This window comes from Thalassophryne amazonica, chromosome 16, assembly GCF_902500255.1.
Source record: "Thalassophryne amazonica chromosome 16, fThaAma1.1, whole genome shotgun sequence".
NCBI lineage: Eukaryota > Metazoa > Chordata > Actinopteri > Batrachoidiformes > Batrachoididae > Thalassophryne > Thalassophryne amazonica.
Genome location: NC_047118.1, coordinates 39,878,583 through 39,901,297, shown reverse-complemented (window position 1 = coordinate 39,901,297; position 22,715 = coordinate 39,878,583). Strand labels below are relative to the sequence as shown.

The following is a 22,715-nucleotide window of genomic DNA, read 5'->3' as shown; positions in this document are numbered from 1 at the left end:
CATCAAATTGCTAACCATTTATACTGCTTTAATGATGGTGGGGGGTTTAAAGCAATGACATCTGGTTTTGCAACTTTATTATCATATACAACATTAAAAAAATATAGTTACTTGACTTCAGTTAAGCAAAGGCACATAATAATAATGACCTTTATTGTCATTGTGCACCCATACAAATTTGTCCTCTGCATTTAGATTAGAACTTTATTAATCCCTTGGGAAGACTCCCTCAAGGAAATTGAGCTTCCAGCAGCCAGCAACCATCCTACATATAGTTAGACACAGTAGGAGCAGTGGGCAGCGACAGCCCAACACCCGGGGACCAACTCCAGATGTAGAGACACTGCCTCGGTCAGGGGCAGAGAACGGAGCAGAACCTAAATAAGCGTGTTTTTGATTGTGGGAGGAAACCGGAGTGCCTGAGTACCCACACAGACACGGGAGAACATGCAAACTGCACACAGAAAGGCCCAGGCAGGAAGCGATCCCACAACCTTTTTGCAGTGAAGCAGCAGTGCTAACCACTAAGCCACCATTAATGGATCACAAACATTTCCTTCTCCAGCCATCCATAGATTTTGAGAAAAATAACCCAAATTGAGTTGTCTGTTGTGTAGTTGTCTACTGTACATAACAATAACCATGTATTTGTTTTTGTAAAGGGAAAGGTTGACCCCCGCAGAAGCCTAATCTCTTAGATTGTAAGGCAGAAAGGTGTACAAACATAATGCAGGATGCCAACCATTCATACAGACAATGATACATCAGCACTTCAGAGGAAATGTTGATTTCAGTGAAAATCCAAAATAAAAGTTTTTGTTTAACGAAAATGTGATTTATGTGCTGTGATGGTCTGGGGATCTGTTCAGGGTATACCTCACTTATCCCCCAGTATATTATGGGATACCCTAATTAATATTTAATTATTATCTTCTTTTGTCTTTGCTGTATCATGGATTGGGTTTGCGTTTGTATGTTTTTATTCTGTTTTCAGTATGACATTGAGGACTATCGACGAAAGAAGGAAATTACTGTTCGAGGTTCAGGCTGCCCAAAACCAGTGGCCAACTTCCACCAAGCACAATTTCCTCGTAAGCACGTGTAAACACGTTCACATTCCAGAAACCTTTGGGCCTGGAAAGAATTCACTTTGTGCGAATATCTCTATATTTGCACATGCAACTCTATTGTGTGTGTGTGTGTGTGTGTGTGTGTGTGTGTGTGTGTGTGTGGTGTGTGTGTGTGTGTGTGTGAGATCCAGCCTGATGTCTCTCACTTTGTAGAATATGTTATGGATGTGCTGATGCAGCAGAACTTCAAGGAGCCCACAGCCATCCAGGCACAGGGTTTTCCTGTGGCCCTCAGTGGAAGAGACATGGTGGGAATTGCTCAGACTGGCTCTGGGAAAACCTTGTCGGTGAGACCCACAGTTCACTCAGTGTTTACACACTTTACATACTGACAGATGGAACAGCAACTCAGACTTCTTCTAATGTTTCACAGTAAATCATTTACAGTGTGCACAAAAATTAAGCTAGTTGACATGTTAACATTCTTTTTGTCAATGACCTTTAATAAATAATAGTGACTCATGCTTTAAGTTTGTTTTGATCATTTCCTGCCTGTGGATATTATAATAATTTGATGATTAAAATACGAGAAATTGAGTTGTATAGGAGTAAATAATTGAGATCATACAGTATCAATTTCAATTTTTTTTTTTTTTTGTACAGTATGTAAAGAAAATAATTGATTTCACAACAGATGCCGGAGTTAAAACACTTTCACCTTCACAGTCTGGCTCCAAAAGCAACAACATTATAAGAATATTGTCAGCCCCCTTGGAGTGGTTTCATTTTTATTACTGCAGCTCAAACAGCTGCTGAATACACAAACAGCAATGTAGCAACACATTTTGATTATTATAGTCACTCTCAAGGTACATATTGTATACATTTGGTGTTATCCTGCATCAGGATTTTCCATGGTAGAATTCAACAGTACCCACTGGGACTGGTCACAAAAAATGCCCAGGGATTAAATTTCAAAGTGCTTATAGGGTTATCAGCACATTAACTGCAATTTTCATAACTGTGGAGGTACTAAAAAACAAAACAAAAAACAGTCATCCTCTGAATAACAGGCACATGCTTGCCAAACAAATTTTAATATGTAAGTACAAAAATAATATAAAATCCATATTTATCAAACAGGTGCATGCTGGTCATACGTACATCAGTAAGTATCGGCTATTCATAAATCCCATGTGTTCTAAACCACTCCTGACTGTTCGTGGTCATTTGCATTCAAAAATGCCTTAATTGACCATATATGGTAACAAAACATCTGTTTAAAAAACCATGTGTTGACAAGTCACATATTGCTGTTGTATTATTTTTTAGTTCAGACTTCACAGTCACTTAGGGGCACAATTTTAACAAGTTTTATGAAAAACACAAAAAGCATAAAACATTGCAATGAACAGTCGATAAACCAATGATTGGTTGTTACAGCTGTCCATGAATCCTTTGTTCTCCCGCTACATCGCCGAGCTGCTGTGTTTATTAAGCTAAAATCTCTCCATTTGAAATTTCAGCAATGAAAATAGTGTTGTTGGATTTTTTACACAAAATTTCAGGAGGGTAACTATTTTCTTTATGTCTTGTTCGAGGTGCTTGTTGCTGAGGTTGAAGCCAAAAGCTGCTGTTTAGTTCACACAGGTGTCTTTTGTAGGTTTTGACAGCAGTGAAGCTACATATCTGTTTCTACCTCCACATAATTACTAATTGTGTACTTATTAATTTGAGGAAATAAAGAACATATGCAGATGAGGTAGCATGCTGTGACGACAGCAATGCTTTCTAGTTGTAGTTTCCTTGTTCTACCACTAGATGGCGAGTGTATGCACAGTCAGAGAGCTGTGTGTATACAGCGTATGTCGGCACATAAGTACAAGTTGCACACGCACATAAATAAAAACTGGTAAATTCCACACTTTGCATAGAAATTGTAACACGCACATCTACCAGTTTGAAGAAAGACCTCTGATCATACTCACCCTGCCCACCAGCGCTTTTGAGTGCACATCACCTTGTTAAGAATAGCTGGTCTTTCAAAATGGCAAAAGAAAACCCCAAGCGTTCCTTTTGACCTTGTAGTGAGGGAGTTTTTTTTTAGTGTTAAATACTTTTTTTTTCCTGTTTTCAGTATCTCCTGCCTGCCATTGTGCACAACCATCAGCCTTATTGGTGCTCACAGGCGAATGACGTCACTGACAGGCGTGGAAAAACTCACGCATGCGCACGAGGGTTCAAGCATGTCTGACGTAAAAACATATGAATGAAATCCATATAGTTTTTGAAAAAAATAAAAAGGACCTATACTTATGGACAGACCTCGTATATGGACTTGAAAGTGAAACTTGCCCTTTTGTTTAGATATTGCTCAGCCTGAGTTCTACCCGTGGCTAAAAAAAAAAACAAAAAAACCCCACGAATGTGATCATGTACCTTCTCTGTATAAACACCCCCCCCCCCCCCCCCAAAAAAAAGAAAAAAATATTCTGCACATTTTCATGGCAGTGGACATGAGAAACACAACATTAAACTGCCTTTATTCTTTTGAATACACGGGGGCAGGGACTTCGTAACTGAAGCCTTTTTGTCGTATCTTCAGAGATGAGATACAATTACCACTCATAGAGGTGCGCCGATCGATCGGCCACCGATCATTATCGGCCGATCACGCCTTGATCGGTTTGATCGGTGATCGGCAAAATGCGCCGATCAAAAGGACCGATCACAACAGTGCACAGTTGTTTTGGGGGGTGTTTGTCAGGAAAATGATCATTTCTCTACATTGATTACAGACCCTGCAGCGGGTCCCTGATCAACTTTTCTGCAGCACGGCTTTCCTCTGAACCTTGAACCAATCGAAGCAGTGGTTCGCAGATTGAAGCAATAGTTCGATCTGTTGCTTCGTTTATACTTTTTCTTAATTTTCCACCGCTAAAACCCTAAAGAGCATATGTCTGTGAGTATTATTTACCTTTTCTATGTTAAACCGACCTGTTATGGTCTTCTGAAACAGTTGATGTATTTTATAACTTAAAAACGGGAGCGATGCTAACACGTTAGCATGTCTATGGCATTTCAATGTTAAAAGATAGCATTACGCATTTGCAGCTGTCATCACGTTCGGGTGCATTTGTTTTCAAATTGTAATATTTCTTAAATTTATTTTTGTTTATATATTAGTAATCTAATGCTTATTATATACAATTTTAGAGAAAGAGACAAAAAGAACCTGAATAGAAACACAACAGAAAATATAAATAGCAACTAACAGTGAACATACATAAATAAATACATACAGAAATAAATGTTTCCTGTGAACACCTAGTGTCTCTTACACCTGCATTTCATCCCTGTCTTATTTAAGTTTAATGACAGTTTGTTTCGGTCAAACCATATTTTCAATTTGTTAATTTCTTCAGCGATTTCCTCCAGAACTATCTGCCAAACTAGAAAACTGCTGCATCGTAGTAAGAGCAGAATACTACTAGAAATTTTAATAAGGAAAGTTGTTTTGTTTTTTTCTCACCTAAATGGATGCTGCACTCACTCCAGTTTATTGTCTGGAATAGTCCCAGATTGCATTTCAGAGCTTCTACAACCCCTGGCAATAATTATGGACTCACCGGCCTCGGAGGATGTTCATTCTGTTGTTTAATTTTGTAGAAAAAAAGCAGATCACAGACATGACACAAAACTAAAGTAATTTCAAATGGCAACTTTCTGCCTTTAAGAAACACTATAAGAAATCAGGAAAAAAAATTGTGGCAGTCAGTAACAGTTACTTTTTTAGACCAAGCAGAGGGAAAAAATATGGACTCACTCAATTCTGAGGAATAAATTATGGAATCACCCTGTAAATTTTCATCCCCAAAACTAACACCTGCATCAAATCAGATCTCATTAATCTGCATCTAAAAAGGAGTGATCACACCTTGGAGAGCTGTTGCACCAGGTGGACTGACATGAATCATGGCTCCAACACGAGAGATGTCAATTGAAACAAAGGAGAGGATTATCAGACTCTTAAAAGAGGGTAAATCATCATGCAATGTTGCAAAAGATGTTGGTTGTTCACAGTCAGCTGTGTCTAAACTCTGGACCAAATACAAACAACATCGGAAGGTTGTTAAAGGCAAACATACTGGTAGACCAAGGAAGACATCAAAGCATCAAGATGGAAAACAAAGCAATATGTCTCAAAAATCGAAAATGCACAACAAACAAATGAGGAACGAATGGGAGGAAACTGGCGTCAACGTCTGTGATCGAACTGTAAGAAACCGCCTAAAGGAAATGGGATTTACATACAGAAAAGCTAAACGAAAGCCATCATTAACATCTAAACAGAAAAAAACACGGTTACAATGGGCTAAGGAAAAGCAACCGTGAACTGTGGATGACTGGATGAAAGTCATATTCAGCGATGAATCTCGAATCTGCATTGGGCAAGGTGATGATGCTGGAACTTTTGTTTGGTGCCGTTCCAATGATATTTATAAAGATGACTGCCTGAAGAGAACATGTAAATTTCCACAGTCATTGATGATATGGCGCTGCATGTCAGGTAAAGGCACTGGGGAGATGGCTGTCATTACATCATCAATAAATGCACAAGTTTACGTTGATATTTTGGACACTTTTCTTATCCCATCAATTGAAAGGATGTTTGGGGATGATGAAATCATTTTTCAAGATGATAATGCATCTTGCCATAGAGCAAAAACTGTGAAAACATTCCTTGCAAAAAGACATAGGGTCAATGTCATGGCCTGCAAATAGTCCGGATCTTACCAGTTGAAAATCTTTGGTGGAAGTTGAAGAAAATGGTCCATGACAAGGCTCCAACCTGCAAGCTGATCTGGCAACAGCATCAGAGAAAGTTGGAGCCAGATTGTATGAAGAGTACTGTTTGTCCTCATTAAGTCCATGCCCCAGACTGCAAGCTGTTATAAAAGCCAGAGGTGGTGCAACAAATACTAGTGATGTGTTGGAGCGTTCTTTTGTTTTTCATGATTCCATAATTTTTTCCTCAGAATTGAGTGATTCCATAATTTTTTCCCTCTGCTTGGTCTAAAAAAGTAACCGTTACTGACTACCACAATTTTTTTTTCCTGATTTCTTATAGTGTTTCTTAAAGCCAGAAAGTTGCCATTTGAAAGACTTTAGTTTTGTGTCATGTCTGTGATCTGCTTTTTTTCTACAAAATTAAACAACAGAATGAACATCCTCCGAGGCCGGTGATTCCATAATTTTTGCCAGGGGTTGTAGTCCCAAATACTCACACATTTTTATCAAGTTCTGTTACTTAAATAAATATTTGTGTGTTAGCCATTGTGTGGGACCATGGTATAAGGGAATTAAACAACTCGAAGTCGTGCATTATACGGTTTGAATGCACAAGGCGGAGTCTACTCGTTGTTTAATTCTTACATAATGCACAGATTAAATTAATTTTGCTTATAGTTACATGAAGTGGTACATGCAACTTATACATTTTTTTTCTCTCTTTCTCTTCAAGAGGCACATCTGGACAGGTGAGACTTACACTCCGGAAAATATGGAACTTGATTTTTATTGTTTAAACTATTACAAAATAGAAACTGATGGAAACATGCAGGTCAGTGCAGGTTTAGACCAATGATGTCTTCATATGGTGCATCCGGAAAGTATTCCCAGTGCTTCACTTTGTCCACATTTTATGTTAGTCTTACATTCCATAATGACAACATGAAAAGGTTTTTTTTTTTTGTTTAATTTTTGCATATTTATGCAAAATAAATATGCATGTGCCAGGAATCAAGACAGTCAGACTACCAGAGCAAGAAATATAGCTGAGGAAGCTTCTGCGATTAGAAGCGAAACGTCCTCGCGTCAAGCAACCCAGTCCAGTCGAAGAGTCAAGCTTCTCTACTATTGAAACCACCTGGACAACTGAGAGCCTTCACAGAAACAGTACCCCATAATGATGATGTGACTTTTTAGATTTTTGCAAATTTATTAAATAAAAAAACTAAGAAATCACATGTACATACATGATTTCTTAAGTAATATGTTGAACCCAGTTCTCCATATTAGTAGCCCAGGTCCTAAAACATTGAGGTCTAAACATTGAGAATATTTTGGAAAAGGCCTACTTTTCTTGGCACTACTTTTCCATGTTTAGACAGATGAACTGTGTCCAGTCAAAGTGAAGAAGGCAAGCTCCCTGGCTGTGTCTGGTTTGACTGTTAGTTGCTGTCTAATGGGAAATTGAAAGTACGTAAATGAAACCTGAGAACACTTGTCTTAGTCAGAATCCCCCCCCCCAGTACCCACCCCTTGAGAAAATTTGTATTGTCAACTGCATGTAAAATATTTCAAAAAAGGACACAAGAAAACATGGAAAAAATCTGCTTTGATCTCAGGTGTTTATTTTCTTCTTTTTAGATCTACATGCATCTGCGTTACTACAGCTCTCCAAATGAACAGAGGCACATTGTGAGGATCCTCTTTATAGTTCCCATTTATGCCTTTGACTCCTGGCTCAGCCTTCTGTTCTTCACCAACGAGGAGTACTACGTGTACTTTGACACAGTCCGTGACTGCTATGAAGGTGAGGGAAGAAAGGAACTATTTAACTGTATCCTAATATTGTTTGCTGTAGGTTGCTTGTTGTGAATGATCTATTATTGGCAGCAGCTGTGAGAGTGAAAGGTTTTTGTTGCAATTTGTGCCCTCTGATTCCCAGTGGAATTGCGATTGTGAGAGTTTGGATTGTGATATCCCAGTGGCAGATGGCCTTTCCAGTGTCTTGATTTACAAAGGCTGCCATCTTTGTTCTCTTGTTTTTGTGGCTTGCTGGGATTGCTGGGGAGGGGAAACTTGTTTCTTAGCAACTATATTAAACTGAACAAATTCTTGAGAGCTTTAAGAAGGTACCTGTTTGTGAACAGAACATTTTTATGCTCTGTGTCTTATCGGCCTGCCACAAAAAATGTCTGAACATTTTGGGAAAAATTGGGAATAAATCATTTCTGTTTATTGTTCGCATGCTTTCTTAAGTAATAAGCAGTCACCTTTTCTACTCATGTATTGCCTTTTTCTTTTTTAAATATAGGATTGTATGATTGGTTTATATATGTTATATTTTAATTATTACAATGTGGGGAAATCCCAGAGATACATGTACCTTGCGGTGATTTTCTGCATGACACGATATTCACCAGCATTGCAGTGCGCTGATGCGACGGTCAGCCGACGTGATATGTGTTTTAATTTATTTCCACATGAGGACAACATGCCAACATCCGTGCCTCACAGTGAAGTTATGTGAGGTCATATTCTACAAAGCACTACGGGTGTTCTTCAGCTGTGACTTGCAAGCACAGATATCTGAACAGCTGTAGGTCACAGGGACATGCCCACCTTTGTCTGCAGATCTCATCAGCTCACAGAAAAAAAGGCTCACTCTCTGTTCCTTTGTTCTGTGATTTTATTTTATATTATTATTATTTTTGTTCTGCATCTGTCTGATGTCTGTGTTTTTAATTTAGCACCTTGCGTGCACGGTCAGGTCCAGCTGACAGTCGGCGGTCATCTGACAGGTGCTGTATGTCCACAGCAAAGCAATCACACATGAATTAGTTCACACCTTTACCCTTATTTGTCTTATTTAATTTCCACTCTTTCTGTCTGTCTTGTAAACTACAATTTACATAGTGGAAGTGACATCAGCCTGCCCGGCCAGCTCGTTAATTTCACACTGTGCCGTGCGCTCAGACGCTGGCCAGTCCTCATGTGATCATGTCTGTACATAATCATCAGCATATCATGATGGCATGAGCGCCCGCCCACACGTGCATTGCGTGTTCACCAACTGAGTTGCAGTACACAGTGGTCCGCTCTTCCAGCAGCCCACCACGCTGGACAGCGACCGGACTCCAGGATCCTCAGCCATAGTCATAGTCAATCAATTTATATAGCGCCAAATCACAACAAACAGTTGCCCCAAGGTGCTTTATATTGTAAGGCAAGGCCATACAATAATTACGTAAAAACCCCAACGGTCAAAATGACCCCCTGTGAGCAAGCACTTGGCGACAGTGGGAAGGAAAAACTCCCTTTTAACGGAGAGAAACCTCCAGCAGAACCAGGTTCAGCGAGGGCAGTCCTTCTGCTGGGACTGTTGGGGCTGAGGAGAGAACCAGGAAAAAGACATGCTGTGGAGGGAGCAGAGATCAGTCACTAATGATTAATGCAGAGTGGTGCATAGAGAGCAAAAAGAGAAAGAAACCACTCAGTGCATCATGGGAACCCCCAGCAGTCTACGTCTATAGCAGCATAACTAAGGGATGGTTCAGGGTCACCTGATCCAGCCCTAACTATAAGCTTTAGCAAAAAGGAAAGTTTTAAGCCTAATCTTAAAAGTAGAGAGGGTGTCTGTCTCCCTGATCTGAATGGGAGGCAGATTCCACAGGAGAGGAGCCTGAAGCTGAAGGCTCTGCCTCCCATTCTACTCTTACAAACCCTAGGAAACTACAAGTAAGCCTGCAGTCTGAGAGCGAAGCGCTCTATTGGGGTGATATGGTACTATGAGGTCCCTAAGATAAGATGGGACCTGATTATTCAAACCTTATAAGTAAGAAGAAGAATTTTAAATTCTATTCTAAATTACAGGAAGCCAATGAAGAGAGGCCAATAGGGTGAGATATGCTCTCCTAGTCCCCGTTAGTACTCTAGCTGCAGCATTTTGAATTAACTGAAGGCTTTTCCAGGAACTTTTAGGACAACCTGATAATAATGAATTACAATAGTCCAGCCTAGAGGAAATAATGCATGAATTAGTTTTTTCAGGCATCACTCTGAGACAAGACCTTTCTAATTTTAGAGATATTGCGTAAATGCAAAAAAGCAGTCCTACATATTTGTTTAATATGCGCTTTGAATGAGATATCCTGATCAAAAATGACTCCAAGATTTCTCACAGTATTACTAGAGGTCAGGGTAATGCCATCCAGAGTAAGGATCTGGTTAGACACCATGTTTCTAAGATTTGTGGGGCCAAGTACAATAACTTCAGTTTTATCTGAGTTTAAAGCAGGAAATTAGAGGTCATCCATGTCTTTATGTCTGTAAGACAATCCTGCAGTTTAGCTAATTGGTGTGTGTCCTCTGGCTTCATGGATAGATAAGCTGGGTATCATCTGCGTAACAATGAAAATTTAAGCAATGCCGTCTAATAATACTGCCTAAGGGGAAGCATGTATAAGTGAATAAAATTGGTCCTAGCACAGAACCTTGTGGAACTCCATAATTAACCTTAGTTGTGAAGAAGATTCCCCATTTACATGAACAAATTGTAATCTATTAGATAAATATGATTCAAACCACCCGCAGCGCAGTGCCTTTAATACCTATGGCATGCTCTAATCTCTGTAATAAAATTTTATGGTCAACAGTATCAAAAGCAGCACTGAGGTCTAACAGAACAAGCACAGAGATGAGTCCACTGTCTGAGGCCATAAGAAGATCATTTGTAACCTTCACTAATGCTGTTTCTGTACTATAATGAATTCTAAAACCTGACTGAAACTCTTCAAATAGACCATTCCTCTGCAGATGATCAGTTAGCTGTTTACAACTACTCTTTCAAGAATTTTGAGAGAAAGGAAGGTTGGAGATTGGCTATAATTAGCTAAGATAGCTGGGTCAAGTGATGGCTTTTTAAGTAATGGTTTAATTACTGCCACCATTAAAAGCCTGTGGTACATAGCCAACTAATAAAGATAGATTGATCACATTTAAGATCGAAGCATTAAATAATGGTAGGGCTTTCCTTGAGCAGCCTGGTAGGAATGGGTCTAATAGACATGTTGATGGTTTGGATGAAGTAACTAATGAAAATAACTCAGACAGAACAATCTGAGAGAAAGAGTCTAACCAAATACCCGGCATCACTGAAAGCAGACAAAGATAACGATACGTCTTTGGGATGGTTATGAGTAATTTTTTCTCTAATAGTTAAAATTTTATTAGCAAAGAAAGTCATGAAGTCATTAGTAGTTAAAGTTAAAGGATACTTGGCTCAATAGAGCTCTGACTCTTTGTCAGCCTGGCTACAGTGCTGAAAAGAAACCTGGGGTTGTTCTTATTTTCTTCAATTAGTGATGAGTAGTAAGATGTCCTAGCTTTACGGAGGGCTTTTTTATAGAGCAACAGACTCTTTTTCCAGGCTAAGTGAAGATCTTCTAAATTACTGAGACGCCATTTCCTCTCCAACTTATGGGTTATCTGCTTTAAGCTGCGAGTTTGAGTGTTATACCATGGAGTCAGGCACTTCTGATTTAAGGCTCTCTTTTTCAGAGGAGCTACAGCATCCAAAGTTGTCTTCAATGAGGATGTAAACTATTGACGAGATACTCTATCTCACTTACAGAGTTTAGGTAGCTACTCTGCACTGTGTTGGTATATGGCATTAGAGAACATAAAGAAGGAATCATATCCTTAAACCTAGTTACAGCGCTTTCTGAAAGACTTCTAGTGTAATGAAACTTATTCCCCACTGCTGGGTAGTCCATCAGAGTAAATGTAAATGTTATTAAGAAATGATCAGACAGAAGGGAGTTTTCAGGGAATACTGTTAAGTCTTCAATTTCCATACCATAAGTCAGAACAAGATCTAAGATATGATTAAAGTGGTGGGTGGACTCATTTACATTTGAGCAAAGCCAATTGAGTCTAATAATAGATTAAATGCAGTGTTGAGGCTGTCATTCTCAGCATCTGTGTGGATGTTAAAATCGCCCACTATAATTATCTTATCTGTGCTAAGCACTAAGTCAGACAAAAGGTCTGAAAATTCACAGAGAAACTCACAGTAACGACCAGGGTGGACGATAGATAATAACAAATAAAACAGGTTTTTGGGACTTCCAATTTGGATGGACAAGACTAAGAGTCAAGCTTTCAAATGAATTAAAGCTCTGTCTGGGTTTTTGATTAATTAATAAGCTGGAATGGAAGATTGCTGCTAATTCCTCCCCCCTCGGCCCGTGCTACGAGCATTCTGGCAGTTAGTGTGACTCGGGGGTGTTGACATCATTTAAACTAACATATTCATCCTGCTGTAACCAGGTTTATGTAAGCAGAATAAATCAATATGTTGATCCATTATTATATAATTTACTAACATGGACTTAGAAGAGAGAGATCTACTGTTTAATAGACCACATTTAACTGTTTTAGTCTGTGGTGCAGTTGAAGGTGCTATATTATTTTTTCTTTTTGAATTTTTATGCTTAAATAGATTTTTACTGGTGTTGGTGGTCTGGGAGCAGGCACCGTCTCTACGGGGATGGGGTAATGAGGGGATGTCAGGGGGAGAGAAGCTGCAGAGAGGTGTGTAAGACTACAACTCTGCTTCCTGGTCCCAACCCTGGATAGTCACGGTTTAGAGGATTTAAGAAAATTGGCCAGATTTCTAGAAATGAGAGCTGCTCCATCCAAAGTGGGATGGATGCCGTCTCTCCTAACAAGACCAGGTTTTCCCCAGAAGCTTTGCCAATTATCTATGAAGCCCACCTCATTTTTTGGACACCACTCAGACAGCCAGCAATTCAAGGAGAACATGCGGCTAAACATGTCACTCCCGGTCTGATTGGGGAGGGGCCCAGAGAAAACTACAGAGTCCGACATTGTTTTTTGCAAAGTTACACACCGATTCAATGTTCATTTTAGTGACCTCCGATTGGCGTAACTGGGTGTCATTACTGCCGACGTGAATTACAATCTTACCAAATTTACGCTTAGCCTTAGTCAGTAGTTTCAAATTTCCTTCAATGTCGCCTGCTCTGGCCCCCGGAAGACAATTGACTATGGTTGCTGGTGTCGCTACTTCACATTTCTCAAAACAGAGTCGCCAATAACCAGAGTTTGATCCTCGGCGGATGTGTCGTCGAGTGTGGAAAAACGGTTAGAAATGTGAACGGGTTGGCGGTGTACACGGGGCTTCTGTTTAGAACTATGCTTCCTCCTCACAGTCACCCAGTCGGCCTGCTTTCCCGGCTGCTCGGATCTGCCAGAGGGAAACTAACGGTGGCTAAGATACCTTGGTCCGCACCGACTACAGGGGCCTGGCTAGCTGTAGAATTTTCCACGGTGCGGAGCCGAGTCTCCAATTCGCCCAGCCTGGCCTCCAAAGTTACAAATAAGCTACACTTATTACAAGTACCATTACTGCTAAGGAGGCCGAGGAATAACTAAACATTTCACACCCAGAGCAGAAAAGTGCAGGAGAGACAGGAGAAGCGGCCATGCTAAACCGGCTAAGAGCTAGTAGGTGCGCTAAGCTAGCGGATTCCTAAAAACACACAAGTGAATAATGTGTAAATAATTTAGAGGTGATTCAGCAGAAGGAGTGCTTTAGGTTAAGGCACGTGAAGATTACACTGTGAAACAAATCGTTATCTAGGTAACTAGATCAATCTAACTGCGCAGATTAAACAGCTAACAGATACAGCAAAACACCGCTGTGCTCCGGAACAGGAAGTGCTACAATACCGCAGTGAGAGCCAACCACCAGTAGAGGCAAGCAAGAGCAAGCAAAGTTGACGAGCTGACATAGCTGACAGTGTTGGATTCATGGTGATCCTGCACCTTCCCCATCACCCAAAGCCTCTGAATCAAGAGTGCAAAAAAGGAACAAAACAAAACCAAAACTAACAAAAGAAAAATGAAGCAAACGTCGGCCTTGTTATTTTAAACAAAATCAAAATGAAACATTCACGATAATGTGACTGACAGGTATGAGACCGAGTGCAGCCAGCCTTGTCCTCATGTCCGCAGTACTTGCAGGTGCGGGATTTGGTTGTCTTGACGTGTGTAGTTAAAGTAGTAGATAAAATGTTCTTACGGCTACTGTTTCTGTATGACAACATTGCTTTTCGTCTCACCCATGGACGAGCCATCAGCGATACAAGGATGTTGCATGCAGCTCATCAGAGCTTTGGTTATTGATCTGTTCAGATATCATCAACGTACGTGCAATATGTTGGACTTGGCAGGTTGGAAGACAACCAAACGGAACACTGACATTACTTAAACTATGAAAACGATAAGGAACCGTCAAGACGTGAGGTTTTTGTCGAGATTCGTTCACATTTATCAACAATTTGAAAATTCTGATGAAGCACCACCTGCAGGAACGAAGCTGGACGACAGTTAAATGATGCCTCAGAAAGTCAACGCAAGTCCAGATTTCTTTTTCGTTTGGGCTTCAGTGTCCTTCGTTAATGCCGTGTGACTGGGGCTTTAGATTAGACTTGTGGGCATATCACTCAACTCACTCATTCCCTTCTTTACTTACTTTATCCAAAGTCTGGAAAACCTTGACTTGTTATTGTCAGGGTTTGTGTGACGCAGTCCAAAGATGGATCATGCTTGATATGGACTTGGGCACAGTGTGAGGATGACTTTTTCATCGCAAAGTGGAGACGTCTTGTTAGAATTTGTCTTCTGAATATGTGATTTGAGCCTTTCGAGAATTGGCATAACTTTTATGTATGTTTTAATTGATGATGATGTTTTTTTTATGTGTGCAGCGTTTGTAATCTACAACTTTCTAAGTCTGTGTTATGAATATCTTGGAGGAGAGAGTGCCATCATGGCTGAGATCAGAGGAAAACCCATTGAGTGAGTCTGATTTTCTTGTGTTTCTGTGTCTTTCAGTTGAATACATATTTAATTAGTGTTATTTAAAAAAAAAAGCATACATGCATATTTTTTTCAAAATGTGTAACTGTTTTGATGTTTGTGACTGTGTGTTATTAAGGTCAAGCTGTATGTATGGGACCTGTTGTCTTTTCAGAAAGACTTATTCCATTGGTTTCCTCAGGTTTTGCAAGCAGGTACTTTTAACACAGATCTAATCACTTATATTTCAGTATTTTGTTGTCTATGAAAGAACAGTATTTCTAAACCTTGATTTTAAAGTTAGCAAAAGATCAGTCTGATCGGAAGAAATGCCGCAGCTCCGCTCAAACAAACTGTATATTAGGGTGGTCCTTTACAGTATGCCAAAAATAAAAATGTGACTTTCTTAAGGTGCTTCTCGACAAAATTGTTCCTTTTGTTGAGAAAATGTTTTGTGCAAAATTTTATTTCGACACGACTATTCTAACCACTGCTGCATGCGGGGTGGAAATTGCAATGTTTGAACGTATTAGTGCAAACCAGCAACACGACCCTCACTCTGTGTAAGATATAAAATGCAAAAAAATGTGTGAGCAGATATGGACTTTCTTTGTTCTATTCACCCCTAAAATTGTGATTAAAAAGATTTTCCCAGGGGAGGCTTGTCGGACCCCCACCTGTGGGAGGGGACACCCCTTCCACAGCCTCCCCTGTAACACCTGCAATCCATCAACAGTTTCACATTTTTTACCTCACCCTACTCTGATGTGATGCTGCATTAGAAAAGGGCAGCAATGGTTAGTGAGTGAAATATAATCTTGTTCAACAGGAGAACAGTTTGTTGTTTTTGTAGCTGTCTCCACACTGTTTTATCTTAAACTGTAGGATGCGATCACAAAAGTGTTTTCTACAGAAGGTAGATTTGAACAGCATATGATTTGGCTATAAAACAATTTCAGTCAGAAGTTTTTTGTTTTTGTTTTTTGCTTTAATACCTGAAGCTACATTTTAAGTATTCACTTTCTCTGCTGGTCCATTGGGCCAGTGGAGTATGATGTTTGGTGCCTCTCACTGGCCCAAAGGCCAAAAACAGGCTGAGGTTGTTATTGAAAGCTTTTTACGTCATTAAGCTTTTCAAAAATATTGCGAGTTTGTTTTTTCCCCAAGTTGTAGTTCTGATGGACACAGTTCTGATGTTGTGTAGCATTGCTGTATCTGCCTCTCCATGCTGATCCAGTATTTCTCTTTTGTTATTTTTCCCTTCTCACTGTCTCATTGTTGTTGCTTTCTCAGGCAACTCTCCAGTTCTGTGTGGTGAAGCCCATGATGGCAGTGATAACTGTCATTCTTCAAGCCTTTGGCAAATACAAAGATGGAGATTTCAAGTATGTTTCATGATAACTTGTATTCATATGACTTCCTATAATTTTTGTTTTCTTATATTGTACGATTATTATTTATTTATTTATTTATTATTATTATTTATTTTATTATATATTTGTATTTCCTCTCTGTTCATTTATGTTATAACTGCTTTAGGGCTGCAGCTATTGAATACTTTTGGAATAGAATATTTTGTCGATTAATTAAATAATCTGGTAAGTACTTTTGTGTTTTGAAACAATATCAACGGTGGCAGGGCTCTCCCTAAGCAGTTGCATAATGTTGCTGCTCCCTCTCTGTTTTCCTGGGTAATTTTTTTTTTCACGTCGTTATGAGTTTCATAACTTTCCCGGACCGTAAGCGCTGGTGATTTGTGAAATCCTCAGTCTGTGAACAGGCTGTTTGTGAATATGAACACAGCCTGTGAAAAACGCTCGTGGAGTGCAGCTTTTCCACAAAAAAATGCATTGATAAATCAATAGCGCCCTGTTGATGAAAATACTTATCAAATTGGAATTAAGGCATTTTTTGATTAGCCATGATTCACTTCAAGTGAGTCTCTTTTCGCTTCGTCTGTGGAGTTGGAGAGCAGCCAGTGGACCAAACCATGTTTGTTTTTTTTTTTGTTTTTTTGTTTTTAAATATAATGTGCAGTAAGTCCATTTCAGATGATCAGCGTGGCCCCTCTTTCTCTTAAAAGGCTTTATTTTACTCAGTGTGCTGCTTTGTAAAGTTGTAGCATCAGCTGCAGCGTTAAACGAAGCCTTGAGGCAAACATTTTTTGTAATCAAATTATTTGAGTATTATTTTATGTTTGTCAAAGCTAATGTGAATTATGTGTTGGTTTTTCCCTCTCTCTCTTTCATGCCTCCAGTGTGGCCAGTGGCTACCTGTATGTGACCATCATCTACAACATCTCTGTCAGCCTGTCACTCTACGCACTCTTCCTCTTCTATTTTGCCACACGTGACCTACTTGTTCCATATAGCCCTGTGCTCAAGTTCTTTATGGTCAAGTCAGTCATCTTCCTCTCCTTCTGGCAGGGTAAGAACACTTGGTTCGGGACCTAGCATCACATAGACACAAGTAGTTTTTATAGCCACAATTACTCAAAGTGCTTTTTTCTTCTTTTTTTTCTCTGTCTTTGTGTCTTTCAGGGATGCTACTCGCCATCCTGGAGAAGTGTGGCGCCATCCCTCAGATCACCTCTGCAGACTTCTCAGTGGGGAAGGGAACGGTTGCTGCTGGGTACCAGAACTTCATCATCTGCATTGAGATGTTCTTTGCAGCTGTTGCTTTGCGGCATGCCTTTACTTACAAAGTCTACATGGACAAAAGACTGGATTCATACGGTAAGGGGCGTGTTTCAAATCACGAAGCTGGTGGTAATTCAGATAAACGACTGTGGAAAAGTGGATCATAAAGAGTTGGATAGTGAAAAACAGCATATCGTGTACTTTGTTGCGTTCCCCCACCTCATATGATGGTTTAAGATTACTGTGATTACTTGTGTACTCCCAAGAATTGATCAAGCTTTAATACTTTGACTTTCTATCTTTAACAGAACTATTTCTTTTCCTCAGTATATTGTCTTTTCTTTTCCTACATTTTTCTTGTTTGTTATCTTTCCCTCTCTTCTCTTCTGTTTTTCTTTATGTCTTCTTCACTTTGCTACACCAAAAGGCTCATTTCCCATCTATGGACAGTATGGTAGGTCTGACATGTCTGCCACAGTGCTGTATGTCCGCCCCCTCATTAATGTGCCTTTTATTTGCTTTTCTGTGTGTTGACTGTGGTTCAGCATCATTACTTTGAATGCGCTGATGTTTATAACTCTGCCCAGCATAAATAAGGTTTTTAAATTAAGGTTACACTGCTGTAATGCTTTACTTGTTTTTTGTAGCCACTGAATGTAGTATGTGAGCGCTTTATACTTTAGTTTGAACAATGTTGAATATGAGTTCACAGCCAATCTGTTTCATGTCCTCTCTTGAAGCAGGACTGATAAAGCAATTGAATTAGAATCTTGGTTAATAGCATTAGTGGGGAAAACTCATTTATTTTCATTTATGCTTAGCATGATAATTATGTCCAGTGGTTCATTTCGTTTATGTCCAGTGGTTCATTTCGCTTTGACATTCCACAAAAATGTGTTCCATAAAATATCCTGGTGCTAATTTGTTTGTGTGCATCCTATCCCATTGGTTACATCGTGTAATTTTTGTTTGTAACATATGGATTTTTTTGTTTGTTTGTTTTAATGTGCGTAGTTATCCCTCCATGTCCATTTACATATAGTGTGCCTAGATAGTGGCGACATGACGAGTTGAGAAAAATCGGTCACATGGTGCCATCTTGGGTTCAAAATAGTGTGCATGTAAATTCAGCTATTTTATTTATTAATTTGCTGAAAATGCTGAGTTGTACATTTGGAGGCACAAATAGACATCGCAAGGGCTTCAAGATGTACAGATTCCCTTCAGATCCAAGCAGAAGAAAATTTGGGAAAATAAAGTCAGCCATGTGGGATGGAAGCTGACATCTCATCAAAGCTTTGTGAGGTAAATTTATTGTTCAGTCCATGTACAGTAAAACTCACCTAAACCGTCATCGTATAAACCAGATATGCGCAGTCACCGGACAAAAAAGTCCCAAAGTTTTGTATTGTTTTCCATGTAATAAACACTGTATATAACGGATTTTGTACAGCGGATTTTTCGCTCTCATCGGATAAAATGTCCCATCCAATCACAATGTATTTGCATTAAACCCCTCGCATGTGGGACCGGAGTCATTTTTGTGATTAAATGTCGGACTTTTTTTTTTCTTTTCCACACCGTGCTCAGACTCGGACCTGCAGCCTGAGGAGCACGTCAGGCTGCGCAGTAAAAGCAGCAAACTTTGCTGCTTTCACTGCACGCTGTTTACATTTTGATAATGGATCAACTACATTTTGCAGAAAAAAATTTTCAGAGGAAATGAGGTACAGGTCCTGATTCAGGATTCCCATAGATGTTCGGCGCCTCCTGACTGTAACTAATCCATTACATACATCTCGCTCACATTGGATAAAATGTCCCATCCAATCGCAGTGTATTTCCATAAAAAACCCAGAGCAGTCTGGACGTGCAGAGGTACAAATTAAAGTTCAGCTCTGACACTTGCCGATTTGAGGAAAGTGGGACCAGAGTCATTTCTCTGATTAAAAGTCCGACCGTTTATTTTTTCAAACCGTGTTCAAACTGGGACCTGAAGCCTGGCGTGCACCTGTTAAATCAGACACACATTTTCTGCTTTCAATCCTTCGTCTGCCATCATATTATAACAGTTTTTACAGCGCGGGCTGATTGCAAATGGATCAGAAAAGTCCACAAATTTACAGTACGTAGTCGATAAAAGGAAATTGTTCACCTTACCTTTGATTTGGAGGTGATGATTGTAAAACAAAAAGCTTGTTGAGGGTCAAATTAGTCCAGAACAAAGCATAATCCAGAGACAGAGAACTTTAAAACTGTCACGCACGTCATTCCATGACACGGAATTACAGCTGTGCAGCTGCATGAATCAGGCTTTAAATTAATTAAATAAATCATTATAAATTGTAAATTTGATATCTTAACTATTTTTATATTTATTTTAATAGTACCTGTACCTGGATGTGTTGCTGTATGTGGTTAAATTATTTAAAAAATGTTATAAACATTAAAGGTTCATTCAGTAGTTCAGCGCAGTTAGACCCAAAATGGCGCCTTGTTCTGAGTTGACGCCACTCTCTCTAATCAAGGCACTCTATTTACATATGCCCCTCCCCTCACATCATGATTTTTATTAATATTCTGTTTTCCCATTCCACCTCCAGGCCGCTGTGCCCCAATGAAAAGCATCTCCAGCAGCCTGAAGGAGACCATGAACCCCGGGGACATGGTCCAGGATGCCATCCATAACTTCTCCCCAGCTTACCAGCAGTACACCCAGCAGTCCACCCTGGAGCGAGGTGGGGGGCCGCCGCTGTCCCGCAGCCACAGTAATGTCAGCACCCGCGGAGACAATGAAAAGACCCTACTGCTCAGCTCTGACGACGAGTTCTAATAAGTGAACACACATCTACACAAGTTCACTTTATTTACTCTTGAATTGTTGTATTTTACTCAGCTATCTCGAATAAATTAGATCATTTTTGTTGCAGCCTAAACAGTGAATATCAGATTTTAAGATACATTTTTTGTTCATGTTTAGACAACAATATAAAGATCTCACTTGTACCAGATGTTTGGAATGTTGTGAACAGAAGTTCCCAAGGGTGGGGAAAAAAAAGAAGAAACGAAGGCATGAAGATTTGTGTGAAAGTTTATTACTTGGATTTATACACGGTACTGAAGTACAGTCAGTTTGAAGTCTTTAATACTCATCACACAATAATTTTACTCATCGCTTATTTGCCACCACTCAAAATGAAGAGTCTAAATTCAGCACGGGTCAACTAAATGTGCCTACTCAGCATTCTTGTGCTACAACTTAAACACTGCAGTATGCGCGACATACTGTGTGTTAAAGCAGACAAGTGCCATCTCAAATCTGGGGTGGGTGGAAAAAAGGTAGAGTCATCCTTTGATTTCTAACTTTGTATCCTTGTCACAATGCCAACTCTGCCTCTGTGAAATATTGCCAAATAAAAGGTAAGACATCCTGCACTCCAGTTTCAAATTTTCATTTGATTTATGTGGCGCATTTACAATGTTGGAATTCTTTTCAGTGTGCTATGATCATAATATTTTTATTTAAATGCTGTATAAGCTGGACGGTCTCTTGTATTTGGTCGAAAGTCTGTTGACGACTCATCATTTCAGGAAAAAAATGATTAATCACAAGTGTGTGTTTTTGTTGTGGGTTCCACATAAACGCCTGTATGAGTGACTCCAGTCACCCATTTGTTCGGTGCCCCTCCCACACTGTGATTAAGTGTTGTTTGCACTGAGAGAACAGCTGTGGGAAAGATTTTTGTGCAGCCGTGTGGGATTGTCGCATGGACAACATCCACACAGATTATGGAGGATGTGACGCTTTCCTGCAGAGCTAGACCAGCTGTGGTGTGCTACAGATTGTAATCCTATAATTAAGGGCATTACACTCAACATGGATCAGGCCTGCCTCGACTTGTCCTGGTTATATTGGCAGCACTGTGGATAATAGCAGTGATGAAATCAGCCTAAATATGGTGTGGAAAAACAGACAAAGCCATGGAATAATCAATATGGAAATACTAAGGGGGCTGTAAATGTGATTGAACTTTTGTCTGGAAAAGTGTGATCTTGGCATGCACATGTAAGAATGGAATGAAAAATATAACCGTAAGTGTCGGGGGGCTGTTGCTTTCTGTTGTTTAGATTTGACATCAGTTTTGAAATGGGAACTGTAACTGTATTTTTGGTCATTTTTCATACTTTTGTCATCTGATTCTTTGTGTATATTTTATCAGCCAGTATAGAAGTTGGATGTGTTTATTTGAGAACAGCTCAGAGTGAGAAATGTCTCCATACATCTCTGAAACAATTGCTTTTCAGCCCAATGCTGCTCCTAAATGTGCATTTAACTGGGTCACAAGTTGTCAAATCCAGAATACCATGAAAACCAACTTGACTGACGTCTGCAGACCGCATGAGAAATTAATGCTGTTAGAACAGAAAAGTAAATCTGTTGAAGACTAGCAAGTTAAACCTAAGGATGATTGTTCGTCTTTACAAACTGCATTGATGTTCACACTCAACAAAATGTGCACTCACAATTCACTGAATTCAGCTGGCAGACTGATGAAATTTGTTGCTGAATTGTGAACTCTACTAGTGAATGTATTTTATGTAAAAATTCAGATGGTACATTTGTACTGGAAAAAGTGAAATCCAATGCCTTACTTGTATTATGATCTTAACAAGAACACAATTATGAAACATCTCAGTTGAGCTTAAAACTATATTGAATGGTAGTTTTGATACATGATTATAAAAGTTGCAACTTTATAGTAGAGCTGAATATATGACATATATGTAATTCAAGAAAGAAAAAGTTTTAAATAGTATCAGCTAAGTAACTGCAAAACGACTAAATATATGGCAGGTGAATATAAAGGCATTGCTTGGAATAGTGCTTTGTTTTAATATGTATACATTTTAATATTTTCATTCTGCATTATTTTTGTTATATATTTTTCTTAATTTGTATATTTGTTATTTTTGATGCTGTATTAGATTCTCTTGGTGTTAAAATAAAAGTAATAGGCAAATGGTAAACAGAGCCTTTTGTGTTGTCATATTTTAGAAGCATCTGCTATGGCATTTTAACCCAAAAGTGCAGCAGCCAGCATTTTGTGATATTGTGAAAAAAATGTTTTTGTATTTTGAAAACTACTTGAGATTCTGTCAGGAATTGATGTAAAGTATTTCTATGATAATCTTAGAGTTGCATTATAGTTCAACTGTTTTGAGATTTTTAATGTAAAACATAGACATGAGATCTTCATTACATCATAAGGCAGGATGACATGAGTCAAATATGCTTCTGTTTTCACAAACAGCACCCAGTATAATGTAGCAG

General features: G+C 39.3%; 1 protein-coding gene across 4 annotated transcripts in view; it reads left to right on the top strand.

Moving 5' to 3' along the window:
* LOC117527323 (transmembrane protein 184B-like) overlaps positions 1-20,722 on the top strand; it is a 72,480-nt gene extending 51,758 nt beyond the window's left edge. For 2 of the 4 annotated variants that reach the window (XM_034189636.1, XM_034189635.1), the window contains 8 exons: positions 7,503-7,668; positions 14,654-14,744; positions 14,884-14,959; positions 16,038-16,129; positions 17,002-17,171; positions 17,285-17,479; positions 17,811-17,837; positions 19,987-20,216. In XM_034189636.1, coding sequence (XP_034045527.1) covers positions 7,503-7,668; positions 14,654-14,744; positions 14,884-14,959; positions 16,038-16,129; positions 17,002-17,171; positions 17,285-17,479; positions 17,811-17,837; positions 19,987-20,216 — 1,047 coding nt within the window. Of the gene's footprint in view, positions 1-7,502; positions 7,669-14,653; positions 14,745-14,883; positions 14,960-16,037; positions 16,130-17,001; positions 17,172-17,284; positions 17,480-17,810; positions 17,838-19,986 lie in introns of all 4 variants that reach the window. The other 2 variants (XM_034189637.1, XM_034189638.1) reach the window with 2 other exon arrangements.
* The last annotated feature ends 1,993 nt before the right edge of the window (positions 20,723-22,715 follow it).